At 43.9% G+C, this 26867-nt stretch overlaps 1 protein-coding gene across 2 annotated transcripts; it reads left to right on the top strand.

Annotated features, from left to right (window-relative positions):
- The first annotated feature begins 209 nt into the window (after positions 1-209).
- On the top strand, positions 210-26867 carry LOC135503096 (taurocyamine kinase-like). 2 transcript variants are annotated; one of them, XM_064796425.1, is made up of 17 exons: positions 210-330; positions 3687-3821; positions 11716-11894; positions 12126-12394; positions 12590-12738; positions 12967-13132; positions 14280-14463; positions 14701-15024; positions 16134-16402; positions 16679-16827; positions 18199-18364; positions 18668-19175; positions 21218-21492; positions 21950-22098; positions 22374-22539; positions 24876-25059; positions 25358-26867. In XM_064796425.1, exons 1-17 carry the CDS (start codon positions 230-232, stop codon positions 25516-25518), a joined length of 3534 nt encoding a protein of 1177 aa, XP_064652495.1. In that variant the 5' UTR covers positions 210-229; the 3' UTR covers positions 25519-26867. The 2 variants fall into 2 exon arrangements, with proteins under 2 accessions (XP_064652495.1, XP_064652496.1); XM_064796426.1 differs by lacking the exon at positions 3687-3821.

Here is a 26867-nt window from a genome sequence, read left to right as displayed (position 1 = left end):
ATATGTAAAACCGGCCATAGGAGCCGTCCTTTAGCTTCAATTATATCAAATGCTGGTAAACCTCCCGGAAAAGGAGCCATTACAAGGCCTATTTCTCTTCATTTTCGGCAGAAATACACCAACAGTAACCTGAAAACAGAAATAACCTACCAGTAACGCTCATACCGCGCGCACACTGAATTCAGAAGGCAGTATATGGTATCGAACTAGTCTCACTGCGCGTGCGCACATGGTGTGGATCGCATTCGGTCGGCTTGCCCGGTATCTAGGCGCATTCTCTCCTCGCCTCGACACGATCCAGACGTACTTTCGACCAAGGCAGACGAGAAGGTAGGGAGATTTTAAAGTTCATCGTATAATATTTTCATCCACCGGTGGATTGTGAGTTGTAGAGTTAGAGTATGCACTTTTCCCTGAGCTGCAGGAGCGGCATAATGCTGTATGGTGGAGCATGGAACGTGGAGCTGGCCAATGTCTGTCTGGCTATCATTTGACAGATAGTAGAATCCCAGACCTCGCGTCGCGCTGACCTAAATGTTTCATGCAATATTGTCATGTTCAGAACTGCCACTCCCATTGATTGTATGAAGCGCGTGTCGCGCCATGATGCATCTTCATTGTGTGTCAATGGATGTGCCTTGATCTGTCACCATTCGTTGGTAGTGCCGTTATATGATATGAAGTATGTAAAGGGAATCCATGGCGAGTATGCGACTGTATGCCCTGCCTTAGCGACGCCCACTCCTTCAAATCTCTTGGACACAACTTAGCCTCATTTTAAGTGTTGTTGAGCAAAAACCACAAACTCGACACGGCGCGTCGCACCACGAGCCAATATTTGCCTGTATTCAGCTCATCGTGCAAATATCGTATGACTGAATAAATTATGGATTTTCTTTGGTCGAATCATTTACACTAGGCATGCCAGAGTTGAAACATGCTCTCTGCACATAGACCTATTTCCGCTTCCATTTCATCTTTGTGTTCGTCACATAATCCGTAGACTTATTGAGCCAAATTCATAAAGGCGTTAAGCTTAAAACAGCGTTTAACCACCGAATAGACAGATTCAGGTCCTTCGTGTAAATCCTCACAGAATATGAATACGCCCTGAAACAGATTGGGGAGAAGTTACTCACGTCTAACCCTTAAACGCCCTTTATGAATTCGGCCCAGTGTGATTGGAGTTGGTATATTGTGCAACAAGTTATTTGACCCTGTTGAGCCTTGGTTAATTAATCCTGTTTGCTATCTCTTCATCAAGGCCTAGTCGCTATCTCCTTGGTTATTAATCATGTGTGTTATCTCTTCATCAAGGCCTAGTCGCTATCTCCTTGGTTATTAATCATGTGTGTTATCTCTTCATCAAGGCCTAGTCGCTATCTCCTTGGTTATTAATTCTGTGTGTTATCTCTTCATCAAGGTCTTGTCGCTATCTCCTTGGTTATTAATCCTGTGTGTTATCTCTTCATCAAGGCCTAGTCGCTATCTCCTTGGTTATTAATCCTGTGCGTTATCTCTTCATCAAGGCCTAGTCGCTATCTCCTTGGTTATTAATCCTGTGTGTTATCTCTTCATCAAGGCCTAGTCGCTATCTCCTTGGTTAATAATCCTGTGTGTTATCTCTTCATCAAGGCTTAGTCGCTATCTCCTTGGTTATTAATCATGTTTATTATATCTCTTCATCAAGGCCTAGTCGCTATCTCCTTGGTTATTAATCCTGTGTGTTATCTCTTCATCAAGGCCTAGTCGCTATCTCCTTGGCTATTAATCCTGTGTGTTATCTCTTCATCAAGGCCTAGTCGCTATCTCCTTGGTTATTAATCATGTGTGTTATCTCTTCATCAAGGTCTAGTCGCTATCTCCTTGGTTATTAATCCTGTGTGTTATCTCTTCATCAAGGTCTAGTCGCTATCTCCTTGGTTATTAATCCTGTGTGTTATCTCTTCATCAAGGCATAGTCGTTATCTTCTTTGCCCGACAGGAAATGAACAAAATAGTAAATGGAGACTAAAAAACTGTTTTTCGAAATTCACTTTGATTGTGCCCCCTCGTCGGTTGGAGGTGTGTCTGTGGTCGGCAGACGTCTGGCCATTCAGCGAGTGTTGAGTGCTTGTCAGTATTAGTTTACAATGTGTGATCAAGCAGTTGTTACAATCAAATGTGCTTATCGATCGATGCCAGGTCCAAGTCTGACTGTTAGGTCGACATGATTCAAGCAAACCATTGTGCCAGGTGACCACAGAGCAAAGCTTGTTGGAATGTTACTTGAACAGACGACATGAACGAACTGTTCTTCGGTTCAAAAATGATGGCAAACTAAGCCATTTTTAGGATGACGAGCTAGTAGAAATAAATGGTTATCATGGACGCCATGTGCATAGGGAAAGGTATAGGCCTACTATTTTGGTAATTCAGTTTGATAAACATGGATGGCCGAAAACGATACAAGGCTTCTGTAGGACATTTATAGAATAGGCTTAATGCCTATGCATGTGAACATATCATTTTGTTTGGATATCCACATCGTTTCTGCATGATGAATTAGGCTATGGTAAGCCCGTTATAAAAGCCCCAGAGAAAAAAGGAAATTTGAATAAAGCATTGTAGGTTTAGGCCTATAGTTTGTATGACCATGTTGGAGTAAACCTGCTGTAAGCTTACTGAGCTAGGTTTTAATGATTTCTACGACCTTCTGAAGGGTAAATGTACAAAAAGACCAGGATCAGTGAGTTCAGCACGAAAAGAGTAAATGTACAGAAAAACTTGAACCAATGATTTCCAGTGTAAAAGGGTAAATGTACGGAAAGTACTGAACCAGTGATTTCCTGCCGAGAAGGGTAAATCTACAGACACATTCAACTGCGATACTGATGCTGATAAGAGTTTCCTAGATTCTAGGGAGGATTATGTCACTGTCCTTATAACTGGACTGAGAAGAATATTGCATTTCCTGGTCGATACTGCATTTGCCTCTCGTACTTTCTCACATACAGCTGCTACACGTTCGACTCCATTATCATGATATTGTACGTGTGGTAGAATATATATATATATATATACTCATGAAGCAATATCTTGCGTTTGAGGTGTTCTATGGTTTCATAGTTGTACAATTGCTGCTGCTGGCATTCTATGGTTTCATAGTTGGCAGACGTCGGGAGACAAGACATCCAGCTGAGAGTAACAGCACATTCCAGAGTTTAACCATGGTGTTGCTATGGCAACCCATTGATTTGATCAACATTGATGCAAGTGGCAACTGGGGTGATATTCGCGTTGTTTTCAATTCGATCAATCGTATATCTCTAATCTGGCCAACAACATGCTTGTTTTCGTTGATTGGCTTGAGTTTATCGGTATCACGGTAACGCTTGTCTGCTCAACTATATAATCTAAATTGGCGACAGATCTCCGATCAAAGCAGTCTTGTAGTAGTCCAGTCAAAATAGTATTGGGGTCTTTTTCGCTAATTTGGATGGACTGTAGTTGAGCTTCGGTTATAGCAAAGCGACCATTACGCGCGCTGATCCATGGTTCGAGTGATAGTGCAGGGTTAGCAATAATTATCTATTCTTGGAATCTGAACCCGCAAGAACTGCGCCCTCTGGTGTCATTAACCTGTTCTGTGATTGATGTGTTTTAACCGCATGCACACTGACTCCTTGTCTGTTTAAATGTCGTAGGTTCCAAGAGATCACAGCAATGTACGGCAGATTTAAACATTGGAACGAAACCCATGGGGAGACCGAAACCCATGGGGAGACCTGTAAGGGTAATGTGACCACCGCACCTGCACCGACAGGTGCCACCCACGGAAGGCGAGTATTTTTGAACAAAGATTTCACAGTCTGTGCTCTTGCTCATAGGTTATGCCGTGTTTGTATCGTATCTTTTTTTATAAAAGAGTTGCAACCTCGTTGGTACCACTCATGTTTCAAGGAAAGCATCAAACATGTTTTTTTACTGAGACCCCAAAGTTTCTTATAAATATGGCCGCCATCTCTCGATGTAGCCGTGGCAACTAACCAATATGGCTGCCATGCCGCCATTTTGAGCATAGTTGGTGTTTTTCAACATTAATAATAAAGTTATCTACATACAAATGAAATTAAAATGGAACTACTTAATGACGTAAATTAAGACTTGTCTATTTTTCTCAAATCTGAAATTGTTTTTTTTTCTTGTGTAGCCTATAGTCATTATGTTGTCCCTGCACCGGTGTTTCGAATTCTCTGTGTGACACACTGCACATTTGTTTCCATGGTTACCATTAGACAGATTATAACCACTTAAAGGGGCACTGCCATCACGTTTCTCAAAGGAACACTTTCATGACTGGTATCACTCTGACGTCACTCCCTCAGCCTGTGCGCTCATATCTCAGCTTCAGTCTCGCCCTCAAGCTGAATTCATGCTCACGTGACTTAGCTTTCACAGTTCGTATCCTATTACGATCATCAGTTTCAAACAAAGAGGGGCTTAATCCACGTTATCTTTCTCAGCATGAGATATGTGCAGGCCTTGGATATAACGATGCAGTGCCCCCTTTAGGGTAATATTGCTCTCGTTAATGGTAGACTGTGGTATACAGAACAATACCCAGTGTTGTGCAATAACAATTCCACGCCTCTCCATTACAACTTACACATTGAAACTTGTTTGTTTAATCAATTTAACCTACGATGGAATATTCAACCATTTTCTCGATCTGGATAATATAACGATCTGTAACATGCATCAATAGAACCACCAGTACACTAAACATTAGCCAAGCGCAGTTCATGGTTCAGAACATCGATTTTTCGCAAAATCCTGATTTTCCTATAATTTATTATCGGCATTTCCAAATATTTATAACAAATATTTCACCTTCCTGCCGTACATACGTACGTGTATATGAAATATTGTCAACATTTTGTGCGCATGTACAACTTATGAGCAAAAGTACAGCCTTAACCAATAGGGGTCGCGAATGAAGAGCTACCAAATGAGGCCTTTAGACTTTAGGAACCTGACATTATCTAACTCTAACTTCTGGTTGACGTAGTCTAGGTGTCATCCTGTCTCTAACATTACTCGCTTACTTAGAATGCTGGCTCGGCAATCAGGCAGGTTGTATATACATGTACATATCAGCTGTAACCAGATTCTGTTCCAGGTTGTGAGATACATTATAATACTCCTTCAGATTGAACAGTGATTTATAGGAGACCATTATCTTGGCATGCAAGGCATTATACATCTCGACAGCCTCAACCTAATCCTCAGTTTGTGAGATGTTTCTAAAGCGACTTATCTTCCTTCAGACTGACGAGGGATTTAAAGGAGACCAGTATCTTGACCAACATTGCCTTCCAACAAATCGCCGACTACAAAAGTTAAGTCTCATGGATAGTAACAATGAGAGATGAAAGAATTGTGCACGACTGTTTAATGCACATTCAAGATACAATGTTCTCCTTTAACCAAAAAAAATTTTCTATCGTAATTTTGGGCATTACTCTGTGGAGGCCTGTTTAAAAGGAATTAAGGAATCACTCTGCTAACAACGTAACAAACCAATTTGAACATCTTTGTTGACATAAATTGCCTTATTAAAAAACAAGCTGAACTTACAAAGCATCAATGCCACACTTTCGTTTTACACGTGTGTTTGGACATTCGACTATGTGACTGTCACCAATTAACACACAATAAACCCACTCTAATCGTGTGTCTCGCACTTTGGTGACGGAGCGTACCGCGTGGCGGTGGGGGAACATCACTCACCCGGTCTTCTCAACACACGATACAAGTGCAATGTCAATAGAGAACACCCAACACAGCAACTCGTGGACACACCCAGAATCGAGTTCACATAGTCCTTGTTAGCCATTGTTTCCTGTTGAAATCCAGTCAATGCTACAATCAGCTTCAAGTCGGATTCTGTTGCCGTGACACTGAGGAAATCTATACATACATTGAGCTTTGGGTACAATGAGGTGAATCCCTGTCAGCTGGGACTTTTGTCTCTTTGCGGGATACATGACAAGTCTGAGCTCAGTGGCTAAACTGCCATGTGATGAGTTGTACACCCAGTACGACTGAGTACTCTCAGGATGCAGTGGATCGCGACCGGCCTCACCCTTACAGTAACAGTATGAATAGGATGACGAAATGGACTGCCCCGGGAGTCTTATTTCAAGTTGCTTGATACTCCAGCAAAAAGCTATAACCTGTCTGTTCAGATAGTCATTGCTAACCCAAGACACTAGTGTATAACTGACATAACAACACGTACATGTTTACGACCAACCACTGACACATGGGGGGGGGGGGGGGGGGTATTGAATGGTTTTTATATCCCCGCTCGAACGTTCTTGAATTGAACGCCAAGCATGAGAAACCAGCAGGCCAATCAAAGCGCGGGTATCGATGATTTGTTCTCGGTGTAAGAAACGACATCATCGGTCGACAAGTTCCTTTGAATGACTCGTATTGCTGCCATTGAATAGAGCTCAGGTTGGGCCCGGGATCGGGTCCGTCGACCGTGACTCGTCAATACTGATGGATGGCATTTAAAGCTTGTTATGTATGTCCTGTTGTTTCATTATGCTCACATGAACTTGCATGGCGTAACATACATAAAGGACATACACATGATATCGGTATGGAATCATTGCGTGGTTTTTTGATTATCGACAACATACTCAACTCACAATGGTACAAACAAGGACGGTAGTCAAGGCACGGAAAACGTGACAAAACCCTTCATATACAGCTGATAACTGAAGTGTCCGTGCTAAATACAGTCTTCTCCAATCTCTAACTGACTGATATGAATATAGATAATCAATTTGTCATGCGCTGACTGCCTCGCATCCCAGACATGTCGACCACCAGTGTCCACTTCCTCGTGAAGGAATGCCTTAAGTGCTCTCGTAATGCATTCAAAACACTTGAAATATTTCGATAGATTTGATATTATTCATGTAAAGGTCAAGCGCGTTATAAATCACTTGGTCTATTTCAGTTTCGCATTTGATTACTTGCAACACGAGGTTTTTTCGATTTATAGATCTAGTGTAATACCGGTCTTTGCCGCTGAGCCCTGATACCAACTGCACCGGTCTTTGCCGCTGAGCAATGATACCTTCTCCACCGGTCTTTGCCGCTTAGCCCTGATACCTCCTCCACCGGCCTATGCCGCTGAGCCATACTACCTCATCCATCGGTCTTTGCCGCTTAGCCATTGAGCCATGATACCTCCTCAACCGGGATAGGACCTGGAGTTCAACGCGAACATGTATCTCTGTTGGCCTAATTATCTTATACCTATACACATAATACATGTAATACACGGCATTGCTGGCAGCTGAGGGAGTATACCTGTTGGCAACTTGAACTTGCAAAAACCAAGTTGTTAATATAACAGACTTGTGGGACTAGGAGCATTTCGTAGGTTAATTTGAATTCTCGTATCCCAATTAAGAGTATATTAATTTGTCCCCTTAAGATCTCCGTCGATTAGAGATATAAAATGTGATTATTGTTTCCCCATCCACTGTGATCACTCGGAAAACAATGTTGTAATGAGCAAGACAGCTGGTGAACGGTACATATACATTCTCAATTACAATGTTGCTCTCCTTAACGGCGCGACTTTTGCTTGTTATGAGATCTGTCTTATACAAATATCTTCAAGTCTGTAGACGAGATCCCTAAACAAACAAGTATGAGGCCGGTGGATGAATTGGTTGAACCACATATTCGCGAGTTAGTCAGTTTATTACTACGGTCATGAACCCAACGCTCGCCTCATGTTAGGCGGTTAGCACACACAAACAACCTTCTACATGTATCTGTTGTAATGTGTGGTATGCAAGTGCCTCAAGGTTGCGCTATTCTCATCCAGCTTATACATATATGTTTCCACAAGGAACTGTTAGTTCGTGAGAAGCAGCTGACGTCATGCAAGGTAGTCCTAATAGAATACATGTTACCCAGGGAGCCTTTAGTTTGAGACAGGCAATGCCAGTCCTAACAGAAATGTTCGTACTCGAAATCATTTACGCATAACTAATAACGCTTGTCGCATTCACAGGGGTAAACGGGTGATTACATGACGACGCCCCTCCCACTACTCTGAACAACCGCAATTCGTCCTGCATGAGGCGGACGAAAATATATCGGGTTTAACAGAGTGTTTCATGTCAGTTGTTGTACATATGCTGTCGTGTAAAGGTTACACCTGCAGTACAAGGAAGATCATGAGTTGAGCCATCTTCCTTTATATGTAATACCCGTTTGTCAGGTTTCTGTATCAGTGGTTAACTTCGTTCGTCATACGGGACGAGTGTCCCATAACTGGAGCCACCCACTAGATTGTGTTGCTCAGCTGGCGTTTCATCCAGGCAAGGCTCTCCCACAAACATTCATCCCATGGATATCTGTACCGTTGTCACAGCAACGACCATTGTCAATCGATTTCACGAAAGTTAGTCAAAGCATTGAATTGGGTTTGAATTTATTTGAGAGGGTTTTCGGGTTCTCTCCATTGATGGTACCATTTGTGACCGTTCTCTCCATTGATGGTACCATTTGTGACCGTTCTCTCCATTGATGGTACCATTTGTGACCGTTATATCCGTGCTGACTGTAACCCGACCTAGAGAACTGAGATGAACCTTTATTTCCATATCGCCTGTAACCTGGCTCTAAGGGGATGATCTATTGACGTCAATATTGATATAATAATCAGCATGATAACAACTTGATGATACTGATGAGTAGATGGTGATTGAAGAGCGAGCGCTGGGACATTAATTTGTGAAGCGTCATTATCATCATATTCTATATGTTGTTCAATCAATAGTCAGTATTGCCAGGTGTACACTCTGTTCATGAACTCTATGGCGGTACTCATAGACGTGTCGTGGATATGTGCCCAGAGTGGCATTACCTTCCTCTTACTGGTCTTGTTCAAACGAACTGTTATCCTTTTCAATTCACTTTTGGCAGGGCGCTTCAGAAAATAGTTTGTTCGTTGAATCATTTTTCCCCGAGATCAAGAACAGTTCATCTCAAGTATGTAAAGACAATCTACTCGATGTCGAAACGTGGTTTGCTTCTCTGATATGGGTAAGCGTGTTATAAGCTAGCTTTCATAGCATGATACACATTGTTCAATAGGCAGTTACTCATAAAACCCCGAAACGGATCAGCTACATGGCGATCTTAATCCTTGTGAAGGCCTGAACCATATCTCGCAACAATCAAACTGTGATTTCTAAATAACGAGGTATTGGTCTTCAGCAGAAATAACAAATACGCTGGTTCGTGTGTCGTTGATTTAGTGCTCAACTCAACATTAAGTAAATCAAGTCTGCGATTTAAATCCTAATCCCAGTATACCCTATTAACGTAATCGTTGATCAGTCGTCATATGCTGGTCAGTGGCGTAATAGTAGCTGGGTCATGTTTTACAATAGTACGGCTATTAATCTGCCGGCTCGTTGAGAAGACCAGCCTACTACATAACTTAGCCTGGGGTAGCTAACAACAAGGCTAATCTGGCTTATCACAAGCCCACTGCATTTACTGACTTGACCAGTTAACACAGCCTCATGAAAACTGGCTTCCCCTGTAGCATCAGCCAATGTCGAGAATGTGACTTGGTTAACCAGCTGTCTGGCAGGCTTTCTGCAGCCTATAGCCTATTATTCGTTCAGAAATAACACTTGTTGAAATGTGAGATCTGAGCTCTGTTCGTCTGGCCTTGTTAGGTTGGCTGCCTGAGTTGTGTACCTGTTCACGAGGTACGCCGGCAGATCTTCAAATACATATCAACAAGTTAGTCAGTACTCAACCTTTCTTACTTTTAACACCTGAGATAATTTCTCTTTCATTATTGTTTTGTTGCCGTCGCTGTCCTAGAAAGGTTTTAGCAACATCCCGTCTATGGCGGGATATAGTAGACCATCTGTCAAAGATTCACATGAGACTCTTCTGAAAGCATTGTCTCTCCATCTGGTGGCCGTGCTTGTACTGTCGTACCAAACACCTAGTAGGTTCTACAAGTTACCGTGCTTTGAAGTCAGACATTGTTTCTACCCGGGTTTTGTTCAAGCGAGATATTGATATCATGATATGATTCATGTATGAATTTCTCTTCCCCAGTTCTAGCATCCCGGTTGAACCAGTTTCCCCGGCCAATAGTGTAACCAGGTACAGAGTGTGCAGTGTATAGCTTGAGCCGTGAAGTGAACCTTAACTGTTAACCATCTCCGGCCAATAATGTTACCCGGCCAATAATGTAACCAAGTGTACAGCGTAACCATCGAACCGCCAATGTATGCAGGATGGTCCAGAAAAAACGCAACCGGACACTTCCACTACCAGGGGGATTAAAGCCATTGATGCCAGTGGATGGGGGAATCTTCCGAGAAGACGAATGATACCAAGGTCGACTGATTCTGTTTAAAAGTTTTTGTTGTAGGGGCGCGGTTGTGAGGAAAGGTTGGAGTTCCTGTGGCAAGATTCAATGCAGAATAACCGAACGTTTCTGTTGTAGGTTACAAACGTCGCGGCGGGGTTTTCCCCGGTTTTGGCCTCGTTTTCGAGGGCGAGGCCGGGATTCTCCGCTAATAGCGACGGTGGTGTTGACTCGCTGAGGACACTCCTCTTTGACCCGAACTTTGGCAATAGGCATGGCCGGGAGATGGAAATGGTCAAGCACCTTACGCGATTTTAACTTGTTAATAATGCCTGTGTGATACTGTGATATTATATACTTATATGTTTTGTACTCGTAAATTTTATTCTCCCATATGGGAGGTTAATAAATAATAATAATAATAATAATAGATGGCGCGTCGTTAGTATGCATTGAGTGTGGCGCGTTTTAAACCAATTTGAATGCGTATTCGGGTCAGTGTGACGCGACCGTTCTGAAACTGGATTAATCAATTCGTATTCCGGAGAGCGCTCTACGGAATTCGGTTTCAATTCGCATCCAGCGTGAACACACCACTAGAGGGATTCCCTATCCACTGATACCCCTAGTTGTTGAAGTACCCGGTTGCGTTTTTTCTGGACCACCCTGTATACTAGTATGCTACAGTTAATTCGGTTGCGAGTAACACATTATTCTGGATACACTTCTTTGTGTCAATAAGCATTGGTTATGTATTTCATTGTCTTTTTTAACTAGCTCGTGTATCCTCTTTGATGTTGATTACATTTCATCAGATCCTTGATTGACTAATACTCGTTCCTAATATCTAACACAATCGAACATGATGAGGAAACGTGGTGAGTGCAACATGAACAGGCTTCTCGGACCAAATAAAACGGATCAATATCAAGAAAACAGTCATATAATCACCCGTCAAACCTTCCACGAACTTGATGGACTGCGAATGCGACACGCGCGATTAGTTATGCATGAACGATTTCGCGTACGAATGAACACAGAATATAGTGTTTGAATCATCACCATGGTAACCCTTCCTTTCAGGTGTGTCGTGAGTTCCCCAGCTGAGTTGCGAGTTCGTTCACCGAGTTGGTGGTCCACACTGGAAGTTATTCATATTTTCAGGAAATGGTTTAATTTTATTGAAGTTCAAGTTTCTGCATGCGTTCACTGCCAATATAAAAAAGCATGTTGCTTATCCCAGTTAGTTGTGTTAACGCTTTATTAACAAACAGCATGTTACCCTTTGGCTTTTCTAGCAAATCCGGCGGCATGGATTTCAAAATGAACCAAGATGCGATGTTCAAGACGCTGCAGAATGCGCCTGCGGACAGTTGCCGTTCTCTCGTGAAGAAGTACCTCACGCCCGAGGTGTACGCACAGGTCAAGGACAGGAAGACCAAGCTGGGAGGCACCTTGGCCCATTGCATCAACACTGGTAGGTATTCACTTACACACAGTAAGGTATTGTAATCAGAGAACCTGCAGGGTGGAGCCAGAGGCAGGGGGCGTTCCGGTGACTGCCTACTCCAATGCCCCTGAATCCGCACCAGAGTGATTGCTTTCTCTCTTCTCGATTTTATCGTGAAACGTTTCTCTATTCTTTGATTTCCCTAATTACCCGAGCTGGACATGATAACCGTCTCATTTCTTCGATTGTTTGTTACAGGAATTGAGAACTTGGATAGTACCATCGGTATCATGGCCTGCGATCCCGAGGGCTACGAAGTCTTCGCTCCTCTCATGGACAATGTGATCAAGGACTACCACAAGTTCCCTATGGACCAGCCCGTTAAGCATCCCGCTTGCGACTTCGGCGATCTGAACAAGTTGCCCTTTTCTGACCTTGACCCTGAAGGCAGGTTTATCCTCTCCACCAGGGTGCGCGTTGGTCGCAGCGTTAAGGGGATTCCGTTTCCTCCCGCGATCGACAGGAAGGTACGTTAACCCTATCATAATCAATAACACTTTTTATCCAATTTCGTGTCTGTTTTACTTCTGCCGCCCACAGATTCAAAGAACTGGTGGTCACAGGTTTCCACTGATTCCTCTGATTCCTATGTTTCGACTTGGCCATGGCGTTTTGTTGGGAGTGGTTGTTTCATGGCAATATTATGGTATTTGTCACTTCAGGCGCGCAAACTCATCGAAACCAAGGCAAAGGCTGCCTTTTCATCTCTTGAAGGTGAATACAGAGGTAAATACTACTCACTGGAGACCATGACTCCAGCAGATGAGAGGCAGCTCATTGAAGATCATTACTTGTTCAAGAATGATGACAGGTAAGCCACTCACGGGGTCGAGATTTGCTTTTTTGGTCAGCTTCTCCGGGAATTCACCTGCAAAGTTTAAGCTGCTGGTATTTTGGAAAACATTCGTGACAAAGTTGAAATATATGAATACATCAGTGCATTAAATTATGACAGCGCATCTATGAAGCGAAATGTCCTTCATATATATTAAATGTTAGACTCACTATCTACAGATATTGTTGTAATTACCAATTAAAGGTTCAACGAGAAAGCTGGTGTGTACAGGGACTGGTGCGAGGCCCGTGGCATCTTCCACAACGATGCCAAGACGTTCCTGTCGTGGGTGAACGAGGAAGACCACCTGAGGATCATCTCCATGCAGAAGGGAGGCAACCTCGGCGAGGTCTACACAAGACTCATCAATGTGAGTTGGATTGCAATCAATTCTCTGGTGTTTTCCGCTGACTAGCGTTCGGCTTAAGTACATTTGGAACCATGTGTTTAAACCCTGCTTTTGTCAGTTAAGTAAAAAAGGGCATTCTATACCACACCGAATTTTTTAAAACAATTTACCTCAACTCCAGTTCTGAGAGTTTTTATAAGAAGGATGATGTCTCGAATCCAGCTACGCAGTATACAGCACCGAATCATGTGGCCACATTTCGTTCCTTAGTCTTAGGTGTTGAAGTGCCTCACTTCTTCCTAATCATCTCCAACCTTCAGACCTGCTCATCACTGTTTCCTATTCATCTCCAACCCTTCAGACCTGCTCATCACTGTTTCCTAGAGCAAACTTCCAGCCTTCAGACCTGCTCGTCACTGTTTCCTATTCATTTCCAACCTTCAGACCTGCTCATCACTGTTTCCTAGAGCAAACTTCCAACCTTCAGACCTGCTCATCACTGTTTCCTATTCATTTCCAACCTTCAGACCTGCTCGTCACTGTTTCCTAGAGCAAACTTCCAACCTTCAGACCTGCTCATCACTGTTTCCTATTCATTTCCAACCTTCAGACCTGCTCGTCACTGTTTCCTATTCATTTCCAACCTTCAGACCTGCTTGTCACTGTTTCCTATTCATTTCCAACCTTCAGACCTGCTCGTCTCTGTTTCCTATTCATTTCCAACCTTCAGACCTGCTCATCACTGTTTCCTAGAGCAAACTTCCAGCCTTCAGACCTGCTCGTCACTGTTTCCTATTCATTTCCAAAATTCAGACCTGCTCATCACTGTTTCCTATTCATTTCCAACCTTCAGACCTGCTCATCACTGTTTCCCAGAGCAAACTTCCAGCCTTCAGACCTGCTCGTCACTGTTTCCTATTCATTTCCAAAATTCAGACCTGCTCATCACTGTTTCCTAGAGCAAACTTCCAGCCTTCAGACCTGCTCATCACTGTTTCCTATTCATTTCCAAAATTCAGACCTGCTCATCACTGTTTCCTAGAGCAAACTTCCAGCCTTCAGACCTGCTCGTCACTGTTTCCTAGAGCAAACTTCCAGCCTTCAGACTTGCTCGTCACTGTTTTCTACCACCTGCAGTGTGCAGTGATGTCTTAATGTATTGTTCCAGGGCATTAACCACATCGGAAAGAACATCGACTTTGTCTACAGCGACAGGTTAGGCTACGTGACTTTCTGTCCCACCAACCTGGGCACCACCATGAGATCATCGGTCCATATGAGGATTCCCCACTGTGCTAAAGATGAAAAAGCACTGAATGCTCTCTGTGCCAAGCATAATATCCAACCTCGAGGTAGGTCATTTTTTCTCACCATGGTAATACCCAGCTCACTCAAACAGATGCTGTGAAAGAAATACTCACAGATTGCAAATATTGATTTTACAGTTTCAATGAAAATATGCCTGTATCAGTTGGGTATTTGCCTCGAACTTTTAATTGGCCAAAAGATGTATTTTGGTCATGTGGGCAAAGAATAATGTGCATAAGATGGCACTGTTTATCCCAGCTTACTCAATCATGTTACTTCAGGTGTCCACGGCGAGCACTCGGAGAGTGTTGGCGGAGTCTACGATCTGAGCAACAAGAGACGTCTGGGTCTGACCGAGATCGAGGCTGCCACTGAAATGGCCAATGGTATCCTGGCTATCATAGCTGAGGAACGACGGTTATGCAACCTTGAGCCACGACAACACTTAAACATGACCCAGGATGAAATGGTCAAGAAAATTCAGGCGGCAACACCAGAGAAGTGCAACTCCTTGGTCAAGAAGTACCTGACACCTGAAGTCTATAATAAAATCAAGGACAAGAAGACCGAACTTGGTGGCACACTCGCCCATTGCATCAACACAGGTAAGGAAGACCTGACTACATTCTGTGATGGCCCACCATAGGTTTGATGATTAAGGAATTGAACCCGAGGCGGAGGACCTTGGTTGAGTTACCAAGACACTCGAGGGTGGAGCTAAAATACAGTCCAAACCCGAGCCGACAGGCGAGGGTTTGGACGAAATTTTAGCTCCACCCGAGAGTGTCTTGGTAACTCAACCAAGGTCCGAAGCCGAGGGTTCAATTTCTATTCTAAAATACCTCAAACTTAAAAAGATAGGCCACGAAATAACTTGAATATGTGCGAATTTGGCAAATTCCATCCATCGCCTGCCCGGAGCGCCGGTAGCGCCGTTGTTTACATTATGTTACGGCAGCCCGTATAGGAAGTCCGGATCGGCTCGCTCAAGTGACGCTAAAATCCGCGCAAATGGGCTATTTGGAGCGTTTTTCTCAGCAAATATGTGTAGTGCTCATTAAAAAACTTAGGGTGGTTGATGCTTCCTTGGCTGATTTGTGTTTGAAGCAGTGTTTTGAGAGCCTCAAACTTCTGAAGTGAGCTGTGTGCATGGTTCCACATTTTAGTGCAACCCGAGGGAACTTTGGTAGAGCATCTTGGTTGCGTGTCCAAAACACTCCACTCTCAGAACGAGGCTTATGCATTTTCCATTTAAAAGTTGACTTTACGGTACCAAGGTATTTTAGAATGGTATTTTACAAACCATTTCTTATTTTCAAGAATTTAAAAAACGTTCACATTAATCGGTTGTGTTTTTACCCGCTATGATGGAAACCAACGTAGAGAAGCTCTGCCAGAATTCTCATCATATAATCTATCTATAGTGATACATCATTGAATATATGATGGGAGATCCGATGTAAGATATGGTTTGTGATGATCTTCATCGATTCTGCCATGAGCCATCATAAATCATGTGACAGACACCCTCGCCTGTGTTCTATGACTATAGTCATTGTTGTCATTGCTGTAATCGCCAAGGTTTACATTAACCTTCTGTTGCCTCTCAGTATTAAGCAGTTATGTGTTCAAACGTCTCATGGTAGATTGAGTTCTGTCCTCAATAGCAGGAGGTTTTGCATAATTGTCATTGTCAATTATCATTTTCCTTTAGGTGCTGTTAACATCGACAGCAGTATTGGCATCATGGCCTGTGATCCCGAAGCCTATGAAGTGTTTGCGGATCTTCTTGATAATGTCATCAAGGATTATCACAAGTTCCCCATGGATATGCCCATCAAGCACCCAGCCTGTAACTTTGGTGACCTCGCCAACCTGCAATTGGGCAACCTAGACCCAAACGGAAAGAACATTGTGTCGACGAGAATACGCGTGGGTCGTAGTGTCAAGAAGATGCCTCTTCCACCACTCATTTGTAACAGTGTAAGTGTAAGACCCTCTTTGTGAGTGCAACATATATGGCCAAGTTTCTTATCGACAGGAACAGTTTCCATTCTTAAGTTCTCAAACTTCACCTCAATTTTGCCACAGAGAACTGACCCATACCATTGATGTCAGTCCTTGAAGCAACACTTTTAAAAAACACATAAAAGGTTTAAATTTCCTCTTGCGCAATACCTTGAGGTTGACCAGTGCATTTTTGGAAGAAATGAGACCATAGTGTGAGATACAAGTGTAACAAACTGATTCGTGTTTTAGGACCGAGAGTACATCGAGATCCTCGCCAAGCAAGCCTTTGCCACTCTGCCTGATGATTTGAAGGGGACCTACTACTCCCTGGAGACGATGACGCCAGAAGATGAGCGACAACTCATTGCTGACCATTTCCTCTTCAAGAATGATGACAGGCATGTTCATTTGTTCAAGTTGTAGTGGGGAGGATACTGTCATTGTCATCCATTTGTGGGCCATGCATGGGCGGAGTTGAGGTCAAAATTAGTTAGTTGATAAATAAGTTTAAATGAAATGGCCAGGGCCATTGTGCTCACCTCATGTGGAGGAAAGAAGGATAAAGAGCATGGTATTGTGTCATGTAGTGTTAGGTTTGATGTAGGTCCAAGCAATTACAATTTCCCCAAAATGGCCAATTTACAGTACATTCGACCTCTGTGACCTTGAAAAGTAGGTCAAATCAAAGAAGACCCGGGTGACACATTGAATGGTTGTTAGAATTAGATGTACCTATGATATAAAATTGGTGCCAATCGGGCAAGTCATTACTAGGAATAATGGCATTTTGAAGAATTTAGGATTTGGCCCCATCCCTGGAGGCCAAACGGCAAATCAGATCGCACCAAACTTCGGTACCTGAGATCACCTGACCAAGGGGTACATGTGTACCTAATTTGTGATCAATAGTCATTGCAGTTAAGAAACGTGCCATAGTTACGGCCTGACGGCAAATTTACGCCATTTGACCTCTGTGACCTTGACAAGAAGGTCAAATTAAAAACCTGTGTGACATATACTGTATGGTGGTTAGATGTACCCATGATATCAAATTGGTGGCAATCGGGCAAGAAGTTAAGGAATAATCACATTTTTAAGGTTTTTGGATTTTGCCCCCTGGTGGTCAAGTGGTGAATCATATTGGACCAAACTTTGGTCCCTGAGATCACCTGACTAAGGGGTAAATGTGTACCAAATTTGGTATCAATAGTCATTGCAGTTTAGAAACGTGCCATCGTTACATCCTAACGGCCAATTTACACCATTTGACCTCTGTGACCTTGAAAAGGAGGTCAAATCAAAAACCCGGAGGATATATGATGCACCTTTGCTAGAAGTACCTACCATATTTTTTTCAAAATTTCCCGACTACTATTATGGGAGATATTGCATATTTTCACTTTTAACGTTTGGCCCCCTGGTGGCCAAACCATGGAACGAATCGGACCGAAACTTGGTCTCCAAGGTGTCATTACATAAGGGTACATGTGTACCAAGTTTCAACTCAATAGCTCTAACAGTTACGAAACGTGCCCTGCTAACGGACGACGGACGACGACGGACGACGACGACGACGACGACGACGGGACGGACGCCACGGTATGGGATAAGCTCACCTCTGCTAAGAGGTGAGCTAAAAACCAAGCATATGGATGTTCAAAATAAGTGACGACATCCAAATTTCCGTTATTTCCGTTGGGGTCTAGGTTGCCCAATTACAGCAGGTTGGAGAGATCACCAAACTTACAGGCTGGGTTTGTTTGATTCAGGTTCAACGAGAAAGCTGGCGTGTACAGGGACTGGGCCAAGAGCCGTGGTATCTTTCACAACCCACAGAAGAACTTCCTTGTCTGGCTGAATGAAGAGGACAACCTCAGGATCATCTCGATGCAAAGGGGAGGCAACGTGGAGGAGGTCTACACCAGACTGGTGAAGGTAAGACTAATAACTATGAACCTATTACTCGGAGGCTCAGAAACCATGGACACCCTAATTCACATAAAGAGGCAACAACATACCAGTAGTTTTCAAACACTGTTTTAATTTCTTTGTTTTCACTGCTTTCAGCATCTTCATGCAAACAATGTTATGTTGGTTTAGGGGTCAAAGTCTGCTAATAGGACTGGTTAGAGCAAACCATGTTATGTTGGCTTTAGGGGTCAAAGTCTGCTAATAGGACTGGTTAGAGCAAACAATGTTCCAGCATCTTAACAACAAACAGTGTTCTCTTTTCATCAGGGTATCAACCACATGGAGAAAAAGCTCGAGTTCGCCCACAGTGTAAGGTTAGGCTACCTGACCTTCTGTCCCACCAACCTGGGCACAACCATGCGTGCATCTGTCCATATGAGAATTCCCCATTCAGCTGAAAATGAGACCGCATTGAATGCGCTTTGTGCTAAGTACAACATCCAACCTCGTGGTATCCACGGCGAGCACTCTGAGAGCGTGGGTGGAGTGTACGATCTAAGTAACAAGAGACGTCTCGGTCTGACTGAGTTTGAGGCTGTAACGGAGATGTCGGCCGGGGTCAAGGCCATCCTGGCACAAGAAGAAAGTCTATGCAATCTCGAGCCTCGCCAACAATTCAACATGACTCAAGATGAAATGTTCAAGAAGCTACAAGCTGCAACACCTGAGCAATGTAATTCGCTCGTCAAGAAATACCTGACACCTGAAGTCTATGCAAAACTCAAAGACAAGAAGACCAAGCTCGGAGGCACTCTTGCTCAATGCATTAACACTGGTAGGTAGCTTTATATAAATATAGATTTTATTCGTAACAAGTAGTTACAGACAGTGTAGTAACCGTGTGTGTGTGTGTCTCCATGTGCATGTGCAAAAACAGCAAAAATATATTTCTCAGCTCGAGAGGAAAATTCGTGAACATTTACATCTATATGAGACGAAGCAACTGGAAGGTCCAGTGAAATCTCTAAAGTTACAGAAATTAATTGTTATACAACATATAGTGAACTATACCAGGTTGGAAACATTGCCAAAAGGACGCGTCGTAGGTTTATAATGTCAATCGTCGGCATGGCTTCTCCGCGGTTTTCTTCCCTGAAGTACATGAAATCACAGATTACAGAAGCCAGACGAGCTGTTTCAATGTCTACTTGATGTTGGTTGCAGTTATGTGCAGTACAGAGTGTCGGGGAGTTTGAAGATAGTCTGCAATGTTACTGATGCAGCTAGCAGCTCACTCTCATTCCCTCTGATATGGTGGGTTAGGTAGGCATCAGCGTGTACCTCACTCAGCTTCAATCAACACTTGTAAGCTGCTCGCTCTCATCCCCTCTGATATGGTGGGTTAGGTAGGCATCAGCGTGTACCTCACTCAGCTTCCATTAACACTTGTAAGCAGCTCGCTCTCATCCCCTCTGATATGGTTGGTTAGGAAGGCATCACCGTGTACCTCACTCGGCTTCCATCAACACTGGTAAGCTACTCGCTCTCATCCCCTCTGATATGGTGGGTGAGGTAGGCATCAGCGTGTACCTCACTCGGCTTCCATCAGCACTTGTAAGCTACTCGCTCTCATCCCCTCTGATATGGTGGGTTAGGTAGGCATCAGCGTGTACCTCACTCAGCTTCCATTAACACTTGTAAGCAGCTCGCTCTCATCCCCTCTGATATGGTGGGTTAGGAAGGCATCAGCGTGTACCTCACTCGGCTTCCATCAACACTGGTAAGCTACTCGCTCTCATCCCCTCTGATATGGTGGGTGAGGTATGCATCAGCGTGTACCTCACTCGGCTTCCATCAGCACTTGTAAGCTGCTCGCTCTCATCCCCTCTGATATGGTGGGTTAGGAAGGCATCAGCGTGTACCTCACTTGGCTTCCATCAACACTTGTAAGCTACTCGCTCTCATCCCCTCTGATATGGTGGGTTAGGAAGGCATCAGCGTGTACCTCACTTGGCTTCCATCAGCACTTGTAAGCTACTCACTCTCATCCCCTCTGATATGGTGGGTTAGGAAGGCATCAGCGTGTACCTCACTTGGCTTCCGTCAACACTTGTAAGCTGCTCGCTCTCATCCCCTCTGATATGGTGGGTGAGGTATGCATCAGCGTGTACCTCACTTGGCTTCCATCAACACTTGTAAGCAGCTCGCTCTCATCCCCTCTGATATGGTGGGTTAGGAAGGGATCAGCGTGTACCTCACTCAGCTTCCATTAACACTTGTAAGCTGCTCGCTCTCATCCCCTCTGATATGGTGGTTTAGGTAGGAATCAGCGTGTACCTCACTTGGCTTCCATCAACACTTGTAAGCTGCTCGCTCTCATCCCCTCTGATATGGTGGGTGAGGTATGCATCAGCGTGTACCTCACTTGGCTTCCATCAACACTGGTAAGCAGCTCGCTCTCATCCCCTCTGATATGGTGGGTTAGGAAGGGATCAGCGTGTACCTCACTCGGCTTCCATCAACACTTGTAAGCAGCTCGCTCTCATCCCCTCTGATATGGCATGCTGCTCCTGAGCACAGGTCCATTGCAGTGGAGATTGATTGTTTGTGCCTTCAATCAATTACCTTCTCTTTCCCATTTGATTAGTTAATACTCATTGTAGCAGGCTTAATGTATCTTTTTATGATGGGGCTATCCTGAGTGTCGAGGAGGCTGACATAGATGGAAGGGGGCTGCCACATGTCTTCAGCCGACAATTCAGAGGATAAACTGCTCCTAAAATGCAGAATAGCAGTCGTGCTTGTTGTATGTAAATGTGATGCATGTTTCATCAGTGCAGTAGTTTATATACTGTCATTTTAACATTCTGTCTCCAGGGGCTGAAAACATTGACAGCAGTGTGGGCATGATGGCCTGCGATCCTGAAGCCTATGAAGTGTTTGCAGATCTGCTCGACAATGTGATCAAAGACTACCACAAGTTCCCCATGGATATGCCTATCAAACATCCCGCCTGTGACTTCGGTGACCTCAACAACCTTCCATTTGGTGACATCAACCCTGTTGGTTGTGATAACATGATCGTCTCCACTAGGGTGCGGGTCGGTCGCAGTGTTGCTGGAATGCCCCTTCCTCCTCAGATATGTAAACATGTAAGTGATTAGATTTGTGCCCACTCAATAAGATCTATCTTAAGTACATGCACTGTCCAGATGCGGGTGATTTATGATTGTGGCATGCTTGTTATCAGAGTTATCACACTATTTAACTGTTCAGTCTTCAAAGTTGATGCTGAAACCCGAGTCGATGTCAGAAATGATGCGGCACCCTTCTTACTCTATCGCCATGAATCTTCCGACAGTTTATCACGTGTTCCTGCAGGTTCCTGGCATGTGCATTCCTATGTTCTATGATTGCGAGCACAGTTGAACTGGCCTTTGCCAGCACTTTCATCACATCACCCTAGCTTTCATCTACGATTGACATCAGAGCTAAATAGGCCTTGGCAAGCCCTTTCATCTCATCACCCTACCTTTCGTAGGAGTGAGATCACAGCTAAACTGTTCACTTGGCATGCCATCTCATCACCCTACCTTTCATCTGTTTCAGGATCGTCGTTACATTGAGACCAAAGCCAAAGAGGGCTTCACTAACTTGACAGGTGAATTTGCTGGTACTTATCATGGACTCGAAGGCATGTCGTCGGAGGTCGAGAAGCAACTGATTGATGATCATTTCTTGTTCAAGAATGATGACAGGCAAGTACCTGTGTTTCTTCTACAGAGCGCCACGTGACGGTTGCTCCAGAGAATTCCTTTTTACCAATGGTGCAATTGATGGCCGTCGATCAAAAGTGCAATTTCATAATCCTAGTATAGAGATAGAACATTACTACTTTCCCCTAAACATTTTTGAGACACTAGGATGCAGATATTCTACTTCTTTTCAAAGCATAATTGTCTTAGTGTCACAGTGACTTGTGATTTTATTAGAAGGCTCAAAGCTATGTTATTACAACTTTTAATTCCAATAGATTCAACGAGCAAGCTGGTGTGTACAGGGACTGGCCCGAGGCTAGAGGTATCTTCTACAACAGCAATAAGACCTTTCTCACTTGGGTGAACGAAGAAGACCACCTGAGACTCATCTCAATGCAGCCAGGTGGCAACCTCGGCGAAGTCTACAAGAGGCTGGTGAATGTAAGTTTATTCAACAATTTTTCCAACAGAAATGATGATGGGGAAAATGGCTCTGTTGATTAATCAAAAAGAGAAGACGGCACACGTGTTCTGGAGGTGGTTATTTGGACTATAACCCATCCTCGAATTGAACACCCTGCTAAAATTGGAACAATGGACACAGCATCCCCTTTTGGCAGACACGTTGATGTAGATGAGATAGTCAGCTTTTCTCTGGAACTATTTATAAAATATCAAGTGACTGCCAGCACAGCAGGGGATCAATGTTCTCAGCTCTTGAAGTATTTAGCAAATATCAAGTAGCTGCGAGGGTGGCACAGGGGAACTTTGTTCTCAGCTCTTCTCTGGCACTGCGAACACAGGGATCTTTGTTCTCAGCTCTTCTCTGGCACTGCGAACACAGGGATCTTTGTTCTCAGCTCTTCTCTGGCACTGCGAACACATGGATCTTTGTTCTCGGTTCTTCTCTGGAAATGTGAACACAGGGATCTTTGTTCTCAGCTCTTCTCTGGCACTGCGAACACAGGGATCTTTGTTCTTAGCTCTTCTCTGGAACTGCGAACACAGGGATCTTTGTTCTCAGGTCTTCTCTGGAACTGTGAACACAGGGATCTTTGTTCTCAGCTCTTCTCTGGCATTGCGAACACAGGGATCTTTGTTCTCAGCTCTTCTCTGGCATTGCGAACACAGGGATCTTTGTTCTCAGGTCTTCTCTGGAACTGTGAACACAGGGATCTTTGTTCTCTGCTCTTCTCTGGCACTGCGAACACAGGGATCTTTGTTCTCGGCTCTTCTCTGGCACTGCGAACACAGGGATCTTTGTTCTCGGCTCTTCTCTGGCACTGCGAACACAGGGATCTTTGTTCTCAGCTCTTCTCTGGCACTGCGAACACAGGGATCTTTGTTCTCAGCTCTTCTCTGGAACTGCGAACACAGGGATCTTTGTTCTCAGCTCTTCTCTGGAACTGTGAACACAGGGATCTTCGTTCTAAGCTCTTCTCTGGAACTGCGAATACAGGGATCTTTGTTCTCAGCTCTTCTCTGGAACTGTGAACACAGGGATCTTTGTTCTAAGCTCTTCTCTGGAACTGCGAATACAGGGATCTTTGTTCTCAGCTCTTCTCTGGAACTGTGAACACAGGGATCTTTGTTCTAAGCTCTTCTCTGGAACTGCGAACACAGGGATCTTTGTTCTCAGCTCTTCTCTGGAACTGTGAACACAGGGATCTTTGTTCTAAGCTCTTCTCTGGAACTGCGAATACAGGGATCTTTGTTCTCAACTCTTCTCTGGCACTGCGAACACAGGGATCTTTGTTCTCAGCAGCTCTCTGGCACTGCGAACACAGGGATCTTTGTTCTCAGGGCTTCTCTGGAACTGCGAACACAGGGATCTTTGTTCTCAGGTCTTCTCTGGCACTGCGAACACAGGGATCTTTGTTCTCAGCTCTTCTCTGGCACTGCGAACACAGGGATCTTCGTTCTCAGGTCTTCTCTGGAACTGTGAACACAGGGATCGTTGTTCTTAGCTCTTCTCTGGAACTGTGAACACAGGGATCTTTGTTCTAAGCTCTTCTCTGGAACTGTGAACACAGGGATCTTTGTTCTAAGCTCTTCTCTGGAACTGCGAACACAGGGATCTTTGTTCTCAGCTCTTCTCTAGAACTGCGAACACAGGGATCTTTGTTCTTAGCTCTTCTCTGGAACTGTGAACACAGGGATCTTTGTTCTAAGCTCTTCTCTGGAACTGCGAACACAGGGATCAATGTTCTCAGGTCTTCTCTGGCACTGCGAACACAGGGATCTTTGTTCTCAGGTCTTCTCTGGAACTGTGAACACAGGGATCTTTGTTCTCAGGTCTTCTCTGGAACTGTGAACACAGGGATCTTTGTTCTCAGCTCTTCTCTGGCATTGCGAACACAGGGATCTTTGTTCTCAGGTCTTCTCTGGAACTGTGAACACAGGGATCTTTGTTCTCAGCTCTTCTCTGGAACTGCGAACACAGGGATCGTTGTTCTCAGCTCTTCTCTGGAACTGCGAACACAGGGATCTTTGTTCTCAGCTCTTCTCTGGAACTGTGAACACAGGGATCTTTGTTCTAAGCTCTTCTCTGGAACTGCGAACACAGGGATCTTTGTTCTCAGCTCTTCTCTGGAACTGTGAACACAGGGATCTTTGTTCTAAGCTCTTCTCTGGAACTGCGAGCACATGAATCGATGTTCTTACCTTTTCCCTGGAACAATTTATGAAAACTCGAGTGACTGCGAGGGTTGTACAGGGAAGCCATAGTAATATTTTCCAGAGAATCAGTCGCATCAAAACTCTACTTTAATTTCCAGGGCATCGACCACATGGGGAAAGTGATCCCATTTGCCCACAGTGAAAGGCTTGGCTACCTGACCTTCTGTGCCACCAACCTGGGCACCACCATGAGAGCCTCGGTCCACGCCAGGATTCCAGAGTCAGCTAAAGACGAAAATAAACTTAAGAAACTTTGTGCTCAGCACAACATTCAGCCTCGTGGTAAGAATATTTCGTTGGACCTTATTGAGGCCCAAAGGGTGCCAGTAAGTCGGCCGCTACACAGTGTCAAGTAGCTGTATGGCCTTTACTGTAACGGCCTGGTGGAAGAAAGAGGTATTGGCATCGACCTCATGTAACTTTATTTTGAAATCCAGTTCCTGCTTATCTTTTCCCTTTAAACATCAATCTCGGTGATATTGTCAAGTATTGTATAAAACAATAGATTGTAACAACTCGTTCCCAGCAATATTTCCTCTTTGAGGAGTAGATGAATACCTAATGTATCGCTGTTTTGCAGGTGTCCACGGCGAGCACTCGGAGAGTGTGGGCGGAGTCTACGATCTTAGCAACAAGAGACGTCTGGGTCTGACCGAGATCGAGGCTGCCACTGAAATGGCCAACGGGATCAGAGCCATTTTGACCGAGGAGTTGAGACTTCAGAACATCACCAAGAAGTAAATCTACGTGCCATGTGTCATTCATAGGACTTGCCAAATTAATTATCACACTTGAGAATGTTTCAGAGCGTTGCCTGCCAAGGCTCGTTTTCACTGGTTGCTACCAACAGAAATTGCAAATCAAATAGTGCACATGGGGCCACTGCACATGTTGAGAAAAGAACATGGGACCAAGGTCACTGATGACCACTGACACAACTGTCATGTCAATACTTAATACAGGCTGCAGTAAACCTTAAAATCTGAATCTGTGTGTCCTTTAGCAGATTCAAGACAATCCCAGTTGGGCTAAATATCTTTAAAGTAAATAGGATCACACCAAACCTGATAAACCCATGAATCATCTAAAATGCATAGTTTTTCTCTTTTTCTTTCTCATCAGTCATCAGCTCTTTGATACATGCAAATCAAACCAGTTTTTATGTTATATTGCTTTATCAATTTGCAAACCCTATGCAACAATCAGTAGTTATTTGGTACTGTTTCAAATGCAAATAACGTCGAGAGTATTAGATGTGCCGAGTATGATGACAGTGCAAAATGGCATTAACCTGATAATTTCTATATCTCTTGATAATTGGTCATGTTCTGTAATTGATGCTACAGATTTAATCGTAATTGTTCTGTGGATGGGTCACCACTTGTTATGAATGTAGACACTGCAAAGACAACATTCCTTGAATATGGTAGGCAGCTATCAACGTGTGATTTTAACTTTTGCTTAATCAATCTGTAGTTCTAGAGTAAGTAAGCCCTTTGTTTCTGTAGCTGTGCACATTTTTTCCTTACTACGTCCAGTTGATTAGAATGGTTTGCGCGTGGGAGATGAATCTGACAAACTTGTACCAATTGGAGTAGAATGTCATAGTGTGTGTGCTAACCAAGCATCTATGTGGCAATTGATGCTGTGTGTCACCTGTGACACATTCTGCCAGATAATGTGCTGATCAAGTTTCTGTTGCACAGGTGCCACTTGGTGCAGTGTGTCACTGCTTAGCAACATCTGACACAGGTGCCACTTTTGCTGGTTTGGTGTCACTGCTAACTTGGTATCTGTGAGAGGGACGCCACTTGCTGCAGTGGGTCATGACTAACTTGGCGTATATAATGTCTGTGTCATTTGATGACGAGTAAGTGGCCCTCCATGTTGGCAAGTGGGAAGTGCAGTCATTGGGTGATATGAATAAAGGCTAGCAAATGCTTTTACTTCAATTTTGTACAGAAAGGCCAAGTGTAAATGTACATGGAGTTTTAGATAAAAGCATTTACTACTCTTTATTCATATCACCCAATGTGTACATAGATATAAATGTATAAAGTTGATAAATAAAACTTGTGTTGGTTTCTCTA

Source organism: Lineus longissimus, chromosome 19, assembly GCF_910592395.1.
Source record: "Lineus longissimus chromosome 19, tnLinLong1.2, whole genome shotgun sequence".
Lineage (NCBI taxonomy): Eukaryota > Metazoa > Nemertea > Pilidiophora > Heteronemertea > Lineidae > Lineus > Lineus longissimus.
Note: the sequence above shows the minus strand (reverse complement) of the source record. Positions and strands in the feature narration are given on the sequence as shown.

Coding starts and splice junctions, on each gene's coding strand:
- LOC135503096 (XM_064796425.1), top strand. CDS start 230: ATGGTGTGGATCGCATTCGGTCGGCTTGCCCGGTATCTAGGCGCATTC. Junction 12,395..12,589: donor CTCCCGCGATCGACAGGAAG/GTACGTTAACCC, acceptor TTGTCACTTCAG/GCGCGCAAACTCATCGAAAC. Junction 14,464..14,700: donor GCATAATATCCAACCTCGAG/GTAGGTCATTTT, acceptor ATGTTACTTCAG/GTGTCCACGGCGAGCACTCG.